The 18,153-nt window shown below is 33.2% G+C and overlaps 1 protein-coding gene across 2 annotated transcripts in view; it reads right to left on the reverse strand.

Moving 5' to 3' along the window:
* LOC127717490 (uncharacterized) overlaps positions 1–18,153 on the reverse strand; it is a 51,539-nt gene that overhangs the window by 23,755 nt on the left and 9,631 nt on the right. Inside the window, exons 2-5 of one of the 2 annotated variants that reach the window (XR_007989204.1) lie at positions 11,840–12,194; positions 8,448–8,674; positions 7,820–8,027; positions 3,416–7,374 (exon numbers count right to left, since the gene is read on the reverse strand). Coding sequence is in view for 1 of the 2 variants with exons in the window: in XM_052223157.1 (XP_052079117.1) it covers positions 3,914–7,374; positions 7,820–8,027; positions 8,448–8,674; positions 11,840–11,960 (4,017 nt within the window). In the remaining variant the exon portion in view is untranslated. Of the gene's footprint in view, positions 1–3,261; positions 7,375–7,819; positions 8,028–8,447; positions 8,675–11,839; positions 12,195–18,153 lie in introns of those variants that run through there. The other variant, XM_052223157.1, reaches the window with a different exon arrangement.

An 18,153-nucleotide genomic window follows, 5' to 3' on the forward strand; every position in this document is an offset into this window, starting at 1 on the left:
TACCACTAATATCCTTGCTGCAGAGAGTAAAACTTTTAAAATCATTTTACATTGTGTTTGTTACTATCCAATCGGTATTATACAGTATATTCTTGTACTGGGGTAAATTAATGAAATCAAAATTTCAATTACTTCCGTTGCGGTGAAGATTAAACAGATGGAATTCGCTATACAAGAAACAAGTTAACGAAATTCAAATATGGAAAAGGGTTGCGAGGAAATGTGTTCAACTATTGATTCCGTAATCGGAAAATACTTTCAAAACAAAATGGTGGAAAGCGTCCTTGAGGAAACTGTGCAAATGTTCGAAAAAAAGACGGAAATCTTACCGAAATACTCTTACCAAGTTAATCAGTTGAACGATTGTTTATTGTATCTTTGTTTTTTTATTGGAGGAGAATACTCTGGACCTCTGTTTCAAGAGGACGAACATTTTGAGGAAAAACGGCAGTCCTTCCCATGCAGCGACACTGGCTTAAGCGAAGAGTGTAAATAGGACCTATACTTAGGTTTTAGAAAACCAGATTTTGAAGGAGTTAGAACAATTGTAGCCAATTATCGCATAAAAAAAAGATATTGATATAATCCTTAAAAGTGCGTACCAATGGATAAAAATCATTCAGAATCTATTAGTTTCCGTAGAGGAAGAACAGAACACTGTTATATTCAATCAGAACGATAGCGAAAGATAAAGGGAAACGATTCCAAGTTTTACGCGATAGATTGCACGGTCAGAAGGAATGCAAAGAAGAACGAATACCTCAACTTAGAAAGTGTTATTGACGGATAAGAAATAACTTGTAAATCAAAGCCCTTTCATACCGCTACGGACCTTTAAGAAAGCGAGAAAAGATCTGTTACAAAATACATGTCCTTAGTAATACACCGTTAAAAGCTAGTGTCTCTAACTATTAAGTTATATGTACTAGAATATTACTTGTATGTATTGAGGCAGAATAAATCATTCATAACAGATTGATTAATAACGTTACTACGTTCTTTCATCTTATGTGTCTCAATGACACCAATGAGGAAATTCAGTATCAATAAGAACCTTCTAAAAAACAAATAGAAATAGCACCTTGCGAAATTTTACTTTCAGATATATTAAGGAAGTTCGGGATTTTTGTCAGATTTTCAGAATCGTCTGGTTTTATCCATTTTAATGCCTGAAAAATTGCCCATTGACCCCCTTTTTCTTTTTATAAATCTTTTACATGTATAATGATAAGCCATCTGTAAAAGTCTTATAAAATTTTAATTATTTTTTAATAGTTTTTGATAAAGCTATGAAAAGTCAAGGGAGAATATTCTCCCGCCAAAATGACAATGGCTGATATCTCGAAAACAAGTACATTGACCTATATATATTTTTTGCTCTTTTGATTCCTTAATTAATCACCTATCAATATAGACTAGTGTTTTGAAAAGCTGATTATTTTGAACTTGAGAAGCGAACTCCCTTAATGATGTCCTTTCACTGAAAACCCCATATTTCAGTCAGTATTGCATCTCATATATCCCAGTAAACTTGAAATAAAGGATTCTACTGATACTAGAAGGTCTGCTTCTTGCCTTGATCTTTTCCTCAATATTGACAAATGGACGACTTCAGACTAAAATATATGACGAACGTGATGATTTCTACTTCCCATTTTTGAATTTCTCATTTTTAAGCAGTTACATACCCTCTGTCTCGTCGTATGGCGTCTACATATCTCTATTGATACGTTATGCCAGTACATGATCACACTATACGGACTTCATATACAGGAGTGTGCTTCTTACGCAGAAACTGCTCTAACAGATCAAAAATGACACACCATCACAAATTGGTTGATATATACGATGTTTCTGTGTATAAACTAACTAACGACATTTTTATCCCGCTTAGATTGTGGTGTACCATCTACGTCGTCTGGTCTGCTAAGTACCGAACGTGACCTATTTCTGAACATGACTGTTTGGCCGAGTGTGAATTCGCGTTGCTATACGACGTGTTTCGGTATTTATGTATCCAAGATGTATGTATTTAGTTATGAAGTTTCTTTTGTAAGTCCGGTAAGATATTTTGTTATGTCTTATGTTCGCTTTTGGAGACGAAGTTGTTCGTTATTAATATATCCTGCATTCGGGCATTTTGTTTTTATTTTTTTATACATGTGGATCCGTTGGATCATGTTGTGCTGAGTTGTTGTCTGTTTACTTCGTTTGTGGTTGAATACTGTATTTTCGGTACATTTCACATAAATTATGTCTTATTTAACAGTATACTCATTGTTCGTCTACATGTTTTTTTGTTTTATGTTGTTTGTTAACTGTTTAGTCTTACATAATCTTGCCTTATATAACAGTTACTTTACTTTTATTTTCTATATGTATGTTAAAGTTAAGATATGATCGTAAATTCAAAGCAACTATAATCACTAAGAACAAAACCAAAAACATTTACATTGGTAAATGAAACACGAAAATGCGGTCAAGGTCAGATTACCATGCCAAGCAGACATGTTAATATTATAATGATCCCTTTCGTCAAATAGTTAAACTATGTCTTATAATAATTGAGGAACAAACCAAACCACAACAACTTGACATTGACAAATGAACCATGAATATAAGATCAAAGTCAGAATAACCTTGGACGACTGCCATGTACACCTAAGAATCACTCCATACATTAAACCCAGTTGACCTATTGATTTTGTCTATCTTATAAAGACATACCGATAACAACTTAATGTTGCCAAATGAAGCATGAACAAAGGTCAATGTCAGATGAAGCCCTCTTGTGAGACATATTCCATAAAATCATTCCATACACCAAATAAAGAAGATAAAATTGAGAATGGAACTGGGGAATGTGTCAAAGAGACAACCCTACCATAGAGCAGACGATAATGCAGCGAGAAACTCCCGCACCCGGAGGCGTCCTTCATATCAGCTGGCCCCTACACAAATATGTATACTAGTTCAGTGATAATGGACATCATACTAAACTCCGAATTATACACAAGAAACTAAAATTAAAAATCATACAAGACTAAGCAAGGCCAGAGGCTCCTGACTTGGGACAGGTGCAAAAATGCCTATTGGTAATAGTATCTAACGGACTTTAGATATTACAAGGGTTGCACACGTCATAGCGTATCAGTTTCTTTTCGACTTGTGAGTTTGAAAGTTCCTTTGTTATATTTTGCCTCTCTTTTTCAATGATGAGCCTTGTACATGAAACACGTGTCAGGCGTACAAATTCAATCCTTGAATTTATGATAAGTTTATTTACATATCATATATATTCATCCTATTTATATTCATTACATATAAGGAATTCACATGATTAAAAAAACATAATAAGCAGTGGATGAAGTACGAAAAAGAGTTTTTAGACAATGGACATATGGTTGCCGGAAACTTTATGATATTGGCATCCAGAAAATCTCCCTCCAGAAATATAACGGTTATTACAAATAATTTACGCCGTCGCCGCCGGACTGTACTTCCTTTGCATTCTGCTTCTGTCGGCGTAAACTAGACAACAAAGTGTCGAACGTATATACATCCCGGAGAAGTTTAATCAGCAGAATTCTGAGAATGTTTTACAACAAACCACATATCGGTGAGCAAAGAATCACATGGTTGATAACAAATATTTCTAAAATTGCCTCTTGATAAACTTTGAAATAGAGGTTTCAACTACCTGAGTAAGGTCAACCTTAGATGGATTTGGCTATTTGGTTTTTTTCGATAGCTCTTCAATTGTGTCGGTTCTTATACATTTTTGGTTTCCAAATTTTACGTTTTGATCGTTCCTGGTGAAGGTAAACCCAGAGATGCACGTCGGACGCATGAAAATTATAACGTTTTTATCAATTTCAAGCGTATGCGAATTTGATTAAGGATTTTTGTTCGATTATATTAGATGTACTGATGCAAGGATGATTACATAGAAAAACAAAAAAATTTCCGGATAAGGATACAACTTTAGTTTTGGTGTATTTCCATAATACTTAGATAGTGTTACTACCTTCCTAACAAATACTGATAAACAGTAGAATACAAAATAGATACATATAACATGTAACCAAATTAAATCTATGCAGACCATTACTGACCAGTCTATAACTTTTGATTCTACAATAAATGTACCATTATAACTTGAAATTTTTGGGTCATTACGACACTGTACAGAAAAATCTACACCTATAGTGTAAGTAATATTATAGGGAGAATATGAGATATTTTTAGGACTAAACTCTGTACAATTTAAAGATGTAAGTTTCATTGTATTTATATCAGGCATTGTATAAAATTTGTATTCTGAATCCACAATATAAATAATTTGGACAAATGTAAAAAAAGATAACATTAAAATATACACCATACAACATTCGTACAACATTGAGAACTTTATATTAAGTATTTTCCTATCCTTACATATCTTGAATAAAATATATGTTAAAACGCCTATCATCTTTATACTCAACATACACAAAATATAAAATACAGTCATTTTAAAGATGATGTTGTATACGAATTGAATGTACACATATAAACCAAATAATACGAAAGAACCACATACTATCAATAACGAAAGTAAAAACCATCGCATGTGAACTGAACACCTATTGTCATACATTATCGACGAAAATAACAAAAAAGGTACAATAATCAATAATATACCGTGAAGGCTTCTCGTCAACTGTAACAAGATAATATTATCCGATTCTGTAACTTGTTCATTGCAATAACTCGCATTTTTACTGTCCTTATTAATTATGTAGGGAATACTCTTTAGTAGGCATATAGCGAATGTAATAAAGACGAACATGAAAACAGCGAATACAATATGAGTCTTCTTGAGTAATTGCATATATTTTGCACTGCTGTTGATGTATTCGTCTGTATCACTGCAGCTTCCAATAAGCTCTAATGCTGAAATGCCCATGTCATTGAACAAACAAGGATTGGCCCCATTCTCTAATAATGTTTCTATACAATCACTGCTTTGCTGTTTTAAAAGGCACCTGGTTATAACCGAATGCAAGGGTGTGTTACCCTCACTGTCGGGCATATTAACACAGTCTCGACAAAAATTTCTAAAAGCAGTGTGTAGAATTATATTTAAACATGTGGTCTTGAAAACTGATATACGTGCTATTTCATATTCTCTAAAGTCATTTGCGATTAGCTTAGTAGCAAAACACTGGTTTTGAAAGCTACAAGTTAGCAATAATTTTATTGCACTTTCACTAGTTGTGTAATGTAAAGGGATTCTATCAAAATCATCACGAGCATTAACATCAACATTATTACGAAGCAGAATTGAAAGTATTTCAATATTATTGTTTATAACTGCTAGATGGACAGCGGTAAGCCCGTTATTGTCCGCTATGCTTACTTTTGGTGTCGGCTTTCTACGCAAAACAAAAGCATCGTTTTGGGACAATTCTTCTTGGAATAAAACCTTTACAGCTTCTATGTTATTTGATAATACAGCATAGTGTAGGATTGTCCACCCGCTCTTTGTTTTAGAATCAATAATCTTGGATGAAATATTTGATCTCAAAATGTGTAGATCGTTATTGCGGACTGCTTTATGGAGTTTGGTCTGGTTTAAATCATATTTTAGGATCAAACTGGTTAATTGGTTATTGTTTAAAATGACTAAGATTGGGACCTTCATGTCAAACCATAATCGTAGGTTTATATGTGCTCCATTTTTTAAAAGTAGGCGTACCATATCACAGCGACCTGACTTAACTGCTATATATAAAGGAGTTTCAAAAAATTCTGAAAAGCAGTTAACATCTGCGGCATCAGAAATTAATTTTTCTACAATATCTAAGCTACCACCAAGAACAGCTAAAGGAAAGAATGACTTTGATAAGGGTTTGGATTTATAGTCTCTATCAAGAATCTGTTTACGCTTTGAAGGTGTCATCACGCTCCAAGCATATCGAAAGAATTCATAACAGCCGAAGGCCACAATCCAGTGCATAATTGTACTTCTTTTACGTTTAGCCTCAATAACTCGACTAATGGCGTCTTTGTTATCTTTGAATTCTTCTTTCGATTGTTTTTGAAAGATAGACTGAAAGATGCTTCGTTGCCACTCGGAACTAACCTCCGAAAAAGGTTCATCAAACATTCTCTGATTAGTTTTTAAATGGGTTCCAAATATATCAACAAAATTTCTATTCTTAAAAAGTTGACTCATCAACAAATTAGAAAATCTCCCAGATTTTAATTCGGTCAATAATCTATGATATAACGGTCTAAGACGAATCTCATTTAGTTCATCTTCCCGTAAAACCACAATGTTTTCATCAACATTTGTATTTAACTGAACTCTTACTCGATCTCTAATAAATAAGATATTACAGTCTGCAAACATTTCTTCGGGATTCGAAGTACAGAAATGACAACCCACAGTCTCTTCAAGAGCATCGTGAATAAACCGGAAATTGTAACTGTCCTTTGTGAAATAAGATCCTAAAGCTGAAAAAGCTCTTTCCTCAAGTGCTTTCTTTGATATGTTGCTCTGCAGTCCGCACGTTTTCATTATTTTGTATATTTTCTCATCACACTCAGTTGAGTCAATGTCAAACATACTTCTACTTAATAAACCATCAAACAACAAACATACTATCAAAATGCAATATAACTTTTTATTGTCATTACTCATCTTATCAAGTTCTTCTTTTAAAAGTGATAATGGTTGTTTAAAAAATGTGATTCTTTTTCTGAATCTTTCCTCATTATTTGACACCAATTTGCAAAGAAGAGGAAATGCATAGTTCGCTTCGCACATTATTTCAATCTCCTCTGTTTCAATTTCGTTTTCTAGATAACTTCTCCTAAGATGTTTCATTAATATTTTCTGCTTTTCCTCTTTTGAAAGAGCATTAGACTCGTGCTCTAAATTTATAACTACTTTGTTTAAAATTGTGGATGCATTTTTAAATCTTTTTTGGAGTGCTATTTGTAATCTCAGTGTACACAATATTTTTGTTGAACCTAATTTTGTGTTGAAACAGCTTATTAACGTTTCGTTTATTCTTTCCCATTCACCCAACAGGGTCGGACTTAAATCGTATTTACCAAGGACATCATCAATAAGAAATATTTGTGTTTTATTTGTTTTGTATGTGATTATATCGTGTGGAGACTCTACGGGGACAATTTCAAATCCTTTAAGTTTAAATTTTAATGCGATATGTCGGATGGTGGCCGTCTTTCCTAATCCTGAACTTGATGTTACCACAATACAGCTACATTCCTTTGATTTATCATAAACAAGTTCTGATCCCATTGTCTCACAAAAACTTTCGTCTTCTTTTATCCATGTTTCAACGAAAGCAGCATTTGCGTCTGTAAATATAAATATAATTTCCAAATAGAAAAAAAATACTTGAGATATTGAACGAACAATTGACATGCCACAACATTTTGTTATCTTCTGTTTTATTACAGGGAAAAATGGTTAATGAAAAAATTAAATGCATCAAACTATATGGGACGACATCTAAAGTTCAATGTAGGATAAAAAAAAATTTAATTCACATAGTTTTTTCACTGATCTCCCCCCCACCCTTCCCCTTCCCCCCGGAAAAAAATGATTGACTAATATGGATATATGTAAAATCGATGTCAGATAAACAAAACTTAAAACTTGCAGTAATTTGTACACCTCCCACCCCCAAACTATTTTAATTAAGTTTTTTCTCCTACATTGATCTTTTGATATCGTCCCTAACACGCCAGTGCTTAGTTAATTCAAGCATCACAATGGTTCTTTTGCTAAATTACAACAAACCTTCAATGTTTTTTGGAAGATTTTCCTCCCTGTAATAAGTGAAATCACATTCTATCTGTTCTTTTTCCTTTTCACAATCAAGATAATCTTTTGTCAGTTGCTTCAATTCTTCTTTCGCTAACGTTTTTGCCTGTTCTCCATCAAGATCGTAACTCAAGATTTCAGTGACCTGTTGTGGTCTTTGACCATTATTTAAAGATGTCAGTGCCTAAAACCAGAAATGTATACAAGTAATTGATGATAATCCTATCTTTGAATGGGACATAACAGAATATATCCCTCTTTAGGTACATCATACAGTGTTTCAAGAGTCCTAGCTACGGGAGGAATTGTGTGTCTTCCATATTTTGACTACCTTACTTAATCTTGAATCACTTGTAAATGGAAAGGAAGCAAAGTGTATATCGTCATGTATATCCTTTGACATGTAAACATACTCGTTTGGCACCATCCAAACTAAGGTGATTAATTTTTTTCTTAGGAATGACATTTTACTTACATCTTATTTTATATATATACATGTACCACCCATGTATTCTTACAATTCTTTTGATTAACTTTATGTCTAAATTACAATTATGAATATGTAAACAAAATAAAGAAATGTGCTTTACTTGTTACAACATACATGATCAACCTGAGTCCACTTGCGTGTGAATTCATTGTTATCCATAGAGGAAACTGTTGTATGGGCCAACTGATTTCTGTACCACTTCAGCGTAGCAAAGTGCGCTCCTGGTAACGTATCATACGGATGAGGAAGTTGATCCCATCCATTGGAGGGGGTTGATAAACCTCCTATATTACGTAACAGACATATCATCATTGTCAGATCAAAGTCCTTGGAAGAGGTAGCTAGAAAAAAAAAACAAAAGTGTCAATATCTGCTGAAGTATTTCACACTAGTGACATTTTCAAAACGTTCTTCGATCTCAAAAAATTATATTAAAAAAGAAAAACAACACGTTATTAATTTCGAGCGTACGAAGTGCTTTTCTGGATTTTTCTTCACCAGAAACGCTCACAGCCTTAAAATATGAAAGCCAAGTGTATACAAGAACCTAAACATTTCTACATACCCAACACGGACATAAAACTAGACGCGCAAAAGAACCTGTGTCGCTCACAGAGGTCTACGTGCACCTTCAACATTGTAGTCTACTGTTTACATTGTTTCCCCTTTTATTTAGTTTTCCCCAAAAACACAAACAAGAGGCTCCCTAGAGCCTGAATCGCTCACCTGTAATTTTTTGCTTAATTCGTTCATCAATGATTATTTTTGCTTTTCAATATATTAATGAGTAACTTAAAAATTACATTTAAATGTCCTTAGTATCTGTCATATTTTCTTTAAAAGGAAAAAAAAATGCATTTTACCCCTATGTTCCATTTTAGCCATAGTGGCTATGTTTTTTGGTTTACAAGAAAATAAAAAAACAAAATTTACGCTAATTATTCTGAAACTCATTCAGCCTAAGTTTGGCTGAAATTGATTCAACAGTTTCAGAGGAAAAGATTTTTTAAAGTAAGCAAACCAGATGAACATATTGTGAAAATTGTCTTTAAAAGGCAATAACTCCTCAGGGGGTCAATTGACAATTTTGGTCATTAAACTTTTTTGTAGATCTTACTCTGCTGAACATTTTTACTATTTACAGTTTATCTTTATCATTAATAATATTCAAGATAATAACCAAAAACTGCATAATTTCCTTAAAATTACCAATTTAGTGGCAGCAACCCAACAATGGGTTGTTAAATTCATCTGAAAATTTCATGGCTGATAGAACTTTACCTTATGAACATTTTTTAATCACATCAGATTTGCTCTTCGTGCTTTAGTGTTTGAGATTAAGCCAAAAACTGCATTTTACTCCTAGTTCTTAGCCATTGCTGCCATGTTTTCTGATAAAACAGAAAATAAAGCACAAACTATATTCTAGATATCCTAAGGATCATTCAGCTGAAGTATGGTTGGAATTGGTTTCGTAGTTTCAGAGGAAAAGATGTTTGAAATAGTTTACAACGAACGGTAGACGACGACGGACGCCAAGTGATGGCTAAAACTCAAATTTCCTTCGGAACGATGAGCTAAAAAGGGTGAAACAAAATTTTCATTTAAGGGCAATCATTCCTATCTACTAACTTTTGACCTGATTGTGGATCTTGTCTTTGCAATCTTATTTAAAGTTTCTATCTATCTTTTATAGTTTTTAAGATAATAGACAAAAATGCAAAAATCGGTAAAAATCGTCTTCAAAGAGCAATACTTTCGATAAACAGTCGTCTAATGAATTCAACTTTAAGACTTATTTATAAATCTTATCTTGCGGATCACTTATACTGTTTAAAGTTTCTATCTATATAATGTAGTTTTTAAGATTTTAGTCAACAACGCATCAAATTGTCATTAAAGGGCATGAACTCTAATAAGGAGTCGATTGAAGATTTCCGCTATATTGACCTATTTGAAAATCTTGTCTTGCTGATCGGTTGTGTTGTTTAAAGTTTCTCTCCAAAGCTATCTATTATAGTTTTTCAAGATAATAGGTAGAATGGAAAACAAAATAGTAAAATTCGTCATTTTAGGGCATTTTCTCTAATAGGAAAGTGTCTGACAGTTTTGACGTAAATAGAAGCTTACCATTATGAACATTACTGCCCCTGTCAGATTTTTTTCTATTTATAGCGGTTTTCAAAATAATAGACATAACTTATGTTTTACCCCTATGTTCTATTTTTAGACAATTCGGCCATCTTGGTTGGCAAGCGGGGTCATCGGAAACATTTTTTAAACTAGATACCCCAATAATAATTGTGACCAAGTTTGGTTGAATTTGGCTGAGCACTTTCAGAGGAGATGAATTTGTAAAAGTTAACGCACGACGAACGACGACGACAGACGACGAACGCCGACTGATGGAAAAAGCTCACAGGCCCTACGGCCCAAGTGAGCTAAACTTTAGTTTTTTATAGTTTAAACATTTATAAACGGATAATGTTAGATCTATTTGTTCTAACTCATGTCGTACCATAGTTGTGACTCCTGAGCTGAGGATATCATCGGGACTGATAGTCCATTAAATGTATATTTTGAGGTAGAAACAACATAATGATGTATTTCCGAACATGACGTTTGATTTTTGGTGGCTAAGGATTTGTTAAAACTGCAATTAAAAAAGATCTCGACAAATTTTGAGTGTTTATTCAACAAAATAAATGCGTATTCTTAGACGAAAAAAATATTCTATCGGATAACAATCGTCACTTTGATAAAACTTAATTCATTTAGGTTACGGATGCCTTCCGATACAAAATTTTACTTAACATGTAAAATGTGAAATAATTTATCAGAATTTTTAACTGCAATTCAAACAATGATAGAATATAGGATTTTATGCATATATGACAAATTGTTGGAATTTCATTAATTGTGGGATTTTGATCACGTGGTTAGAACGAAATCAGGTAGAGTTGACAATACTTTCGTGCATTTGAATAATATAAACAATCCACACTCATTATGAAGTTGATAATATTTTCAGAGTCAACTTTTCATAATCTAGTGTTCTGGGTTCCTTTATAGCGTACTGTACTGTATGGCTATGCCAAGGCTATACGATGACCTATTAGTGTTTATATCATTTTCATTTGATACATGTTGCATATTGCGTAGACTGTTAGTCCATGACGGTAGCCAGTACTTCGATATTTGTGTTATTTAAATTTGCAGTAACAAAATTTTGGAAATCATCTTAGATTAAGGAACATATCTTCCTCATGCAAAGCTCTGACTTCTTGCCCTACTTTGGCTATATTTGTTTTTTGCGTTTTTGGTTTAAAAGCTTTTTATATGTTAAATAAGCGTTGGATTATCAAAGCATCACTGAAAAGACATCTGTTGTCGAAATGCACATCTAGTGCTGGCTGATTGGTAACGTTAATGTTATTTTCTTTTTTCCTTTTGAAAATAGATTGTGAACGCGTAAGAGAACTATAAACTCTATAATAAATATTTACGTGTTGTTCCGGTCATCGGAGGGAGATATGAAGGCCATAACGTTCCAGGGACACCCCTTAGAATTTCTAATTGGGCTGCATTTATTCTTTTTGATTTGTGCAACTTCATGATGACCGGCATTCTATTGTTGATAGTTAGAGCTAAGTGTGTTGTTGGAAATACTCCGTCAAAGTATCCCCTAGCAATCTCAGGTGATACTTTAAAGTTGAGCAAAAAAATCTGGTGAAATTTCCTTCTTCTTCTGTAAGTTGTGAAATCGAAGTCATGATTACACTTTGGAGCCTCTTTTGAACAACATTGATCCAAAGTATTTAGTCAGGAACTCCCTTTGTCATATTTGCCATCATCAACAACCTGTTTGAAGGATAAAAATTTTCTTTATTTGTATAACATTCTTTAAGTTTTAATGAAAGCCTAGGCCAACAATAAAATTGAAACTAGATATGTAAGGTTTGGTATAATAAGATATTTTACAATTGTTATTTTACCTATCATTGTAAGATTTCTCCCTTTCCAGTAACGTTTTAATTTTTCACATTTTGTATTATATTTTCAGTATTCAGCTTATCACATTCAGCTTGATTCATAGCCGGATCCAGCGAGGGGGTCGGGGACCCGGGCCCCCCTTTGGTGGGAAATTTTTGTTGATTATAAAGGGAATCACTGAAGCATGACTGTAGCGGGTCCCTCTCTTATGGCAGTCAGTGGGCCCTCTTATAAAAAGTCCTGGATGCGCCAATGTGATTAGTTCCAAATTAATTTCCTATTGGTCTATTATTCCATACAATATTTTCAAACTTATTTTTACAATGTTTTATATTTCCTAACCAAATGCTCTCTAGATCTGTTTTTGAACCTGATAGTGTTCCAAAGATTTCAAGGATATTAAGAGTGTCACGTACTTCGTTTTGCGATTTTAGAAAAAGTGTAGTGTCGTCGGCTAACTGTTAGATCTTTAAACTATGAGTTTTAGTATCAAGCCTAATTCAAAAACCTTTGATGTTAGAATCTTGTCTTATTCTGCATGACAAAATTTCTACAGCTTTAACAAAAAAAAGCTCAATATTTGCCTCTAAATAATAATTTCTGTTCATGAAAGTTGCCAATTTCCTTATACAATATCGTTTGTTATGTTCCAAATATAGTTGAATCATTATAAAAGATGTTGCTCCCTTTATGACATACCTATACAAATTTTCCAGTTTTCATTGATTGTCTAAAACAAATTATTATTTATCAATTTTAGACACAGTTATAGATCCTTCGAAAGTATAAGCATGGGTTTGAGTCGGATTCAAAATATATCTTTTTTAATGAGATACTTTGTTTAAAAAGCACACTGTAATCATTTTAAAGCTAAAAGAAAGTAATAAAGGATGATTAGCGCCACCTAGTAGCTGGACATCAAAAAAGTAGAAGTAAAGCTGTTTTCTGCTGCCATGTTAATTTGAAAACAAAATTAAAACAGTGAGAAATGAGTGTTGGCTATTGGTGTAGAATTAGCAAGAAATTTGGATGAAATTCTCTTTGATTAGCATCATTTTCTGTGCAAAATTAAGCAAGGGGTGTTCTTCATTTTTACTATTTCGAAAAATCTGGAACCATAGAGTATCCTTAAATAATCCCATTTTCTATGAAAAAGACTGCGGCACCATATGTGTTTTGCAGCTTTATTTACACCCAAAGGTGTTGAAATTCAAAATATGACAGTTTTTCAATGGATCTTTTATCATGCTTATAGTGAAAACGCAGAACCCAAAAAGGCTTCCATTGTCGCCTATATAAATAATTACTTCATTTTAACATAAAGCTAGGATTAGCCAAACTTCTTATGCAAGATTTTGAGAAGCTAAATTGTATGTGTATATGACACATATACATTGATAGAGCAGAGCACATTGAATATGCCATTGACAATTCAGAAATCAAGGGAAATAACTTCATATTATGCATCCTACAGTACAAAGATAATATGAACAATTTCGAACAGTAATTACATAACAAGTAACTGGGCATTTTACCGAACGAAAAAACAAACATTTCCTTTTTAAATAATGCAATTTTAAGAGATTTTTTTAATTTGAATGCGCAACAAAAATGTACAAGATAAAATATCATCTCGAATAAACAAGAGAGAGCGCGAGTTAATATTTTTTTTTTTCCACTGAATGTTTGCAAGCCAACAAAGAGAAAAGTATTTCCTTTTCTGTGGTCATTCTGTCAACAAGTTGTCAAATGTACTCAAGTTTACCGTGTGTAGCTGCATGAACTGAAAACACACACCGGAATCGTTTTGTCGTCTTATTTCAGTTTACTATTCCACTTTAAAGCTGAGTTGACAAATAAGAATTTTACAAAAGTATGTGTACGCATTATATTTTAGCAAACAATTTCTTAATCGTCAAAATAAGATGTGGTATGATAGCCAATAAGACAACTCTCCTCCAGAGACCAAATGGCATAGAAATTTACAACTATAAGTCACCGTACGACCTTCAACAATGAGCAAAACCCATTCCGCATATACATCTTTAAAGGCCCCAAAATTACAAATGTAAAACAATTCTAACGAGAAAACTAACGGCCTGAATTATGTAAAAAATAATGAACGACAAACAATAATGATACATTGTATCCAGCAAGAAAATGCATGTATTGTAAACATTGCACTGATAATGAAAAAAAAATTAAAAACTAATCAAGATCATTTGTGCGTTGAGCACTTTAAAATATTCTAAGTTTGTAAAAACAATGATAATCCCTTTCGTCATGCTAAGTAAGCGCTAACACTCGTACTAAATCTAGCCTTTACAGTTATCTATTGGCGGCAAAAGAGGGCTTATTATATTTCAAAATTGTATTTTATCATTGACGGACATATTCCGCATTGTCATGCTTTTTCAACACTATTTGGTTCAGCAAAATATTTGAGTAATGACAAACAGTTGTAACAAGTACTTTTTATAAAATTGGTAAAGTTATGTTTAAAGTCAGTGAAAATATATTAATACATATCAATGAGCACAAAATGCAAAAAAAATGCAAAAATGTTAAAATTATAATCAAAGGGCAATACCTCCATTAATCAGTCGACTGAACATTTCGGCCATTTGCTTATTTGTGTTGATAAAAGTTTCTATCTGTAACGTGTAACCAGACGTTTATATCTCAAATGAACGTTCCAGTAAATACTTGGATTCAAGCTGTCCATAAACAATACGACAATACTATTAACTATCTATGAAATACACAATGAACAAAAATATACACAGGGGCTCTTTGCCGATATGAAATAACAAAAGGACAATTATATATATACAAATATAATACAATCTAACAGCCTGTCCTCCAGATAGGACGGTCTGTCACTATAATACAGTACGGCTGGTACAGCCTGTCCTCAGATTGGGACAGTCTGTCACTACAAGACAGTCGGGCTTATACAACTTGTCGTCCGAGTGGGACAGTCTGTCACTACCAGACAGTGCGGGCTGGTACAGTCTGTCTTCCGAGTGGGACAGTCTGCTCTGTCAATCCGATCAACTTGTACGTTCACTTTGTACCCAGTACAAAGTGTTCTCACAGTGTTATAGCTCTACTAGCATATACACCGTACGCTCTATTGATTTATGAACATTGACAGCTCATTGATAGCCAACTGACGGCCTCGAGTGTCGTTTCTCATTCTCTTATATACCCGTGGTCGAATACATTATTTCCTTGATAGGGGTGTTCTCTAAATGTTCCCCTTACGGAACATAGAAAGTCCCTTACGATCACACCTATAACCTTCGACCCGGCCACAAACTTTCCCGCGAAACGCAAAATGCAAAAAAATGCAAAAAAATGTTAAAATTATAATCAAAGGGCAATACCTCCATTAATGAGTCGACTGAACATTTCGGCCATTTGCTTATTTGTGTTGATAAAAGTTTCTATCTGTAACGTGTAACCAGACGTTTATATCTCAAATGAACGTTCCAGTAAATACTTGGATTCCAGCTGTCCATAAACAATACGACAATACTATTAACTATCTATGAAATACACAATGAACAAAAATATACACATGGGCTCTTTGCCGATATGAAATAACAGAAGGACAATTATATATATACAAATATAATACAATCTAACAGCCTGTCCTCCAGATAGGACGGTCTGTCACTATAGCACAGTACGGCTGGTACAGCCTGTCCTCAGATTGGGACAGTCTGTCACTACAAGACAGTCGGGTTTATACAACTTGTCGTCCGAGTGGGACAGTCTGTCACTACCAGACAGTGCGGGCTGGTACAGTCTGTCCTCCGAGTGGGACAGTCTGCTCTGTCAATCCGATCAACTTGTACGTTCACTTTGTACCCAGTACAAAGTGTTCTCACAGTGTTATAGCTCTACTAGCATATACACCGTACGCTCTATTGATTTATGAACATTGACAGCTCACTGATAGCCAACTGACGGCCTCGAGTGTCGTTTTTCATTCTCTTATATACCCGTGGTCGAATACATTATTTCCTTGATAGGGGTGTTCTCTAAATAATCCCCTTACGGAACATAGAAAGTCCCTTACGATCAACCCTATAACCTTCGACCTGGCCACTAACTTTCCCGCGAAACGCAAAATGCAAAAAAATGCAAAAAAATGGCAAAAACTGTTAAAATTATAATCAAAGGGCAATACCTCCATTAATGAGTCGACTGAACATTTCGGCCATTTGCTTATTTGTGTTGATAAAAGTTTCTATCTGTAACGTGTAACCAGACGTTTATATCTCAAATGAACGTTCTAGTAAATACTTGGATTCAAGCTGTCCATAAACAATACGACAATACTATTAACTATCTATGAAATACACAATGAACAAAAATATACACATGGGCTCTTTGCCGATATGAAGTAACAAAGGACAATTATATATATACAAATATAATACAATCTAACAGCCTGTCCTCCAGATAGCAGACAGGGGGTCAATTACTTTTGAAAGTAATTAATTACATTCAATTACAATTACAAAATCTTCAATTAAATTACACATTACATTTGACTTTTTTTGACAATGTAATTAATTACTTTCCAATTACTTGGCAAATGTAATTAATTACTTCAATTACTTTTGAAAGGAAAATTTAGAACATGCATTTATTCTATCATATGTACATAACTATCATACATTGCTTTATAGTAATAACAAATGAGATCTACAGTGACTATTTTCAAATTCAGCCAGTATCAAAGAAGAGTAAAAGTTACATATCTGCTGTGTTACGGGAATAAAGAAAAAACAAACATAAATGTGAAGTGCTCATAATACTTTGTCTATCAGGAATGGTTAGGACTAGATGTCTGGTTTAATTTAATGTGCAAAATAATAAAAAGCCTTATTCAATATTTGGAAAATATTGAATTTTGTTTAATTACCTATTGAAATTTTATGTTTTAATGTATTTCATTAAAAATGATAAAAGAAGAGAGCCCTATAGATAAAATTTTATTTTTTTATTTTGATCACACAACTTATTAAAATTATTTTCCCTATAGAAATGATTTAGAAAGTCTGACTTTTTTAAAAATATAATGTAGTTTTAATCACAATTAATTAATTTAAAAAAGAATCATGTACCTAGGGGTATATTTATCTCTCTCTAATTGGCTTAACACCTGTTTAGCATGTTAACATAACTGTTGTAAAAACAGTCATTATATAGTTTAGCACATACTTACAACTTCTCGTCCAATCAAATTGCTTATATTTGCCTTCTAATTTTCATAGTACATACTTTTCCTGTGTACTAAGTAACTACGCATGAATGACCACAAGGGTAAGACTTCATTGTATCGTAATCAAGATATTTAAAACAAAAATTGCCACTGGCTATTTTGAAATAAAATGCTGTGTTCCAAATTAAAGACATTAAATTAAATAGTTTGTAATTAGTTTTCACATTGATTTTTAAATATCCTGTTATTAAAATCTTTGGATCTAAAAAATGTTTTTGACAATTGCAAATTTTATCATTAAAAAAAAGGGTAATACATATGGTTCTTTATACCTTGATTAGAGTACAACGATATCTTAAAATTATGATAATGTATCATCCACGCAATTACTTTGTACACAGAAAAGTGTGTACTATGAAAACTTGTGAAGGAAAATTAAAGCAACTTGGTAATAATTTTTTTAATTTCTTAAGGAAAGTGATCTATTTCGTCATGAATTGATTGATTTATTGATTATTGGTTGCTTAATGTCCAGTGGCAAATATTTCCTGCATGTTCAGGACGATGTCATGAATTGAAAAACTGTGA

Source organism: Mytilus californianus, unplaced genomic scaffold (assembly GCF_021869535.1).
Source record: "Mytilus californianus isolate M0D057914Y unplaced genomic scaffold, xbMytCali1.0.p SCAF_10, whole genome shotgun sequence".
NCBI classification, from domain to species: Eukaryota; Metazoa; Mollusca; class Bivalvia; order Mytilida; family Mytilidae; genus Mytilus; species Mytilus californianus.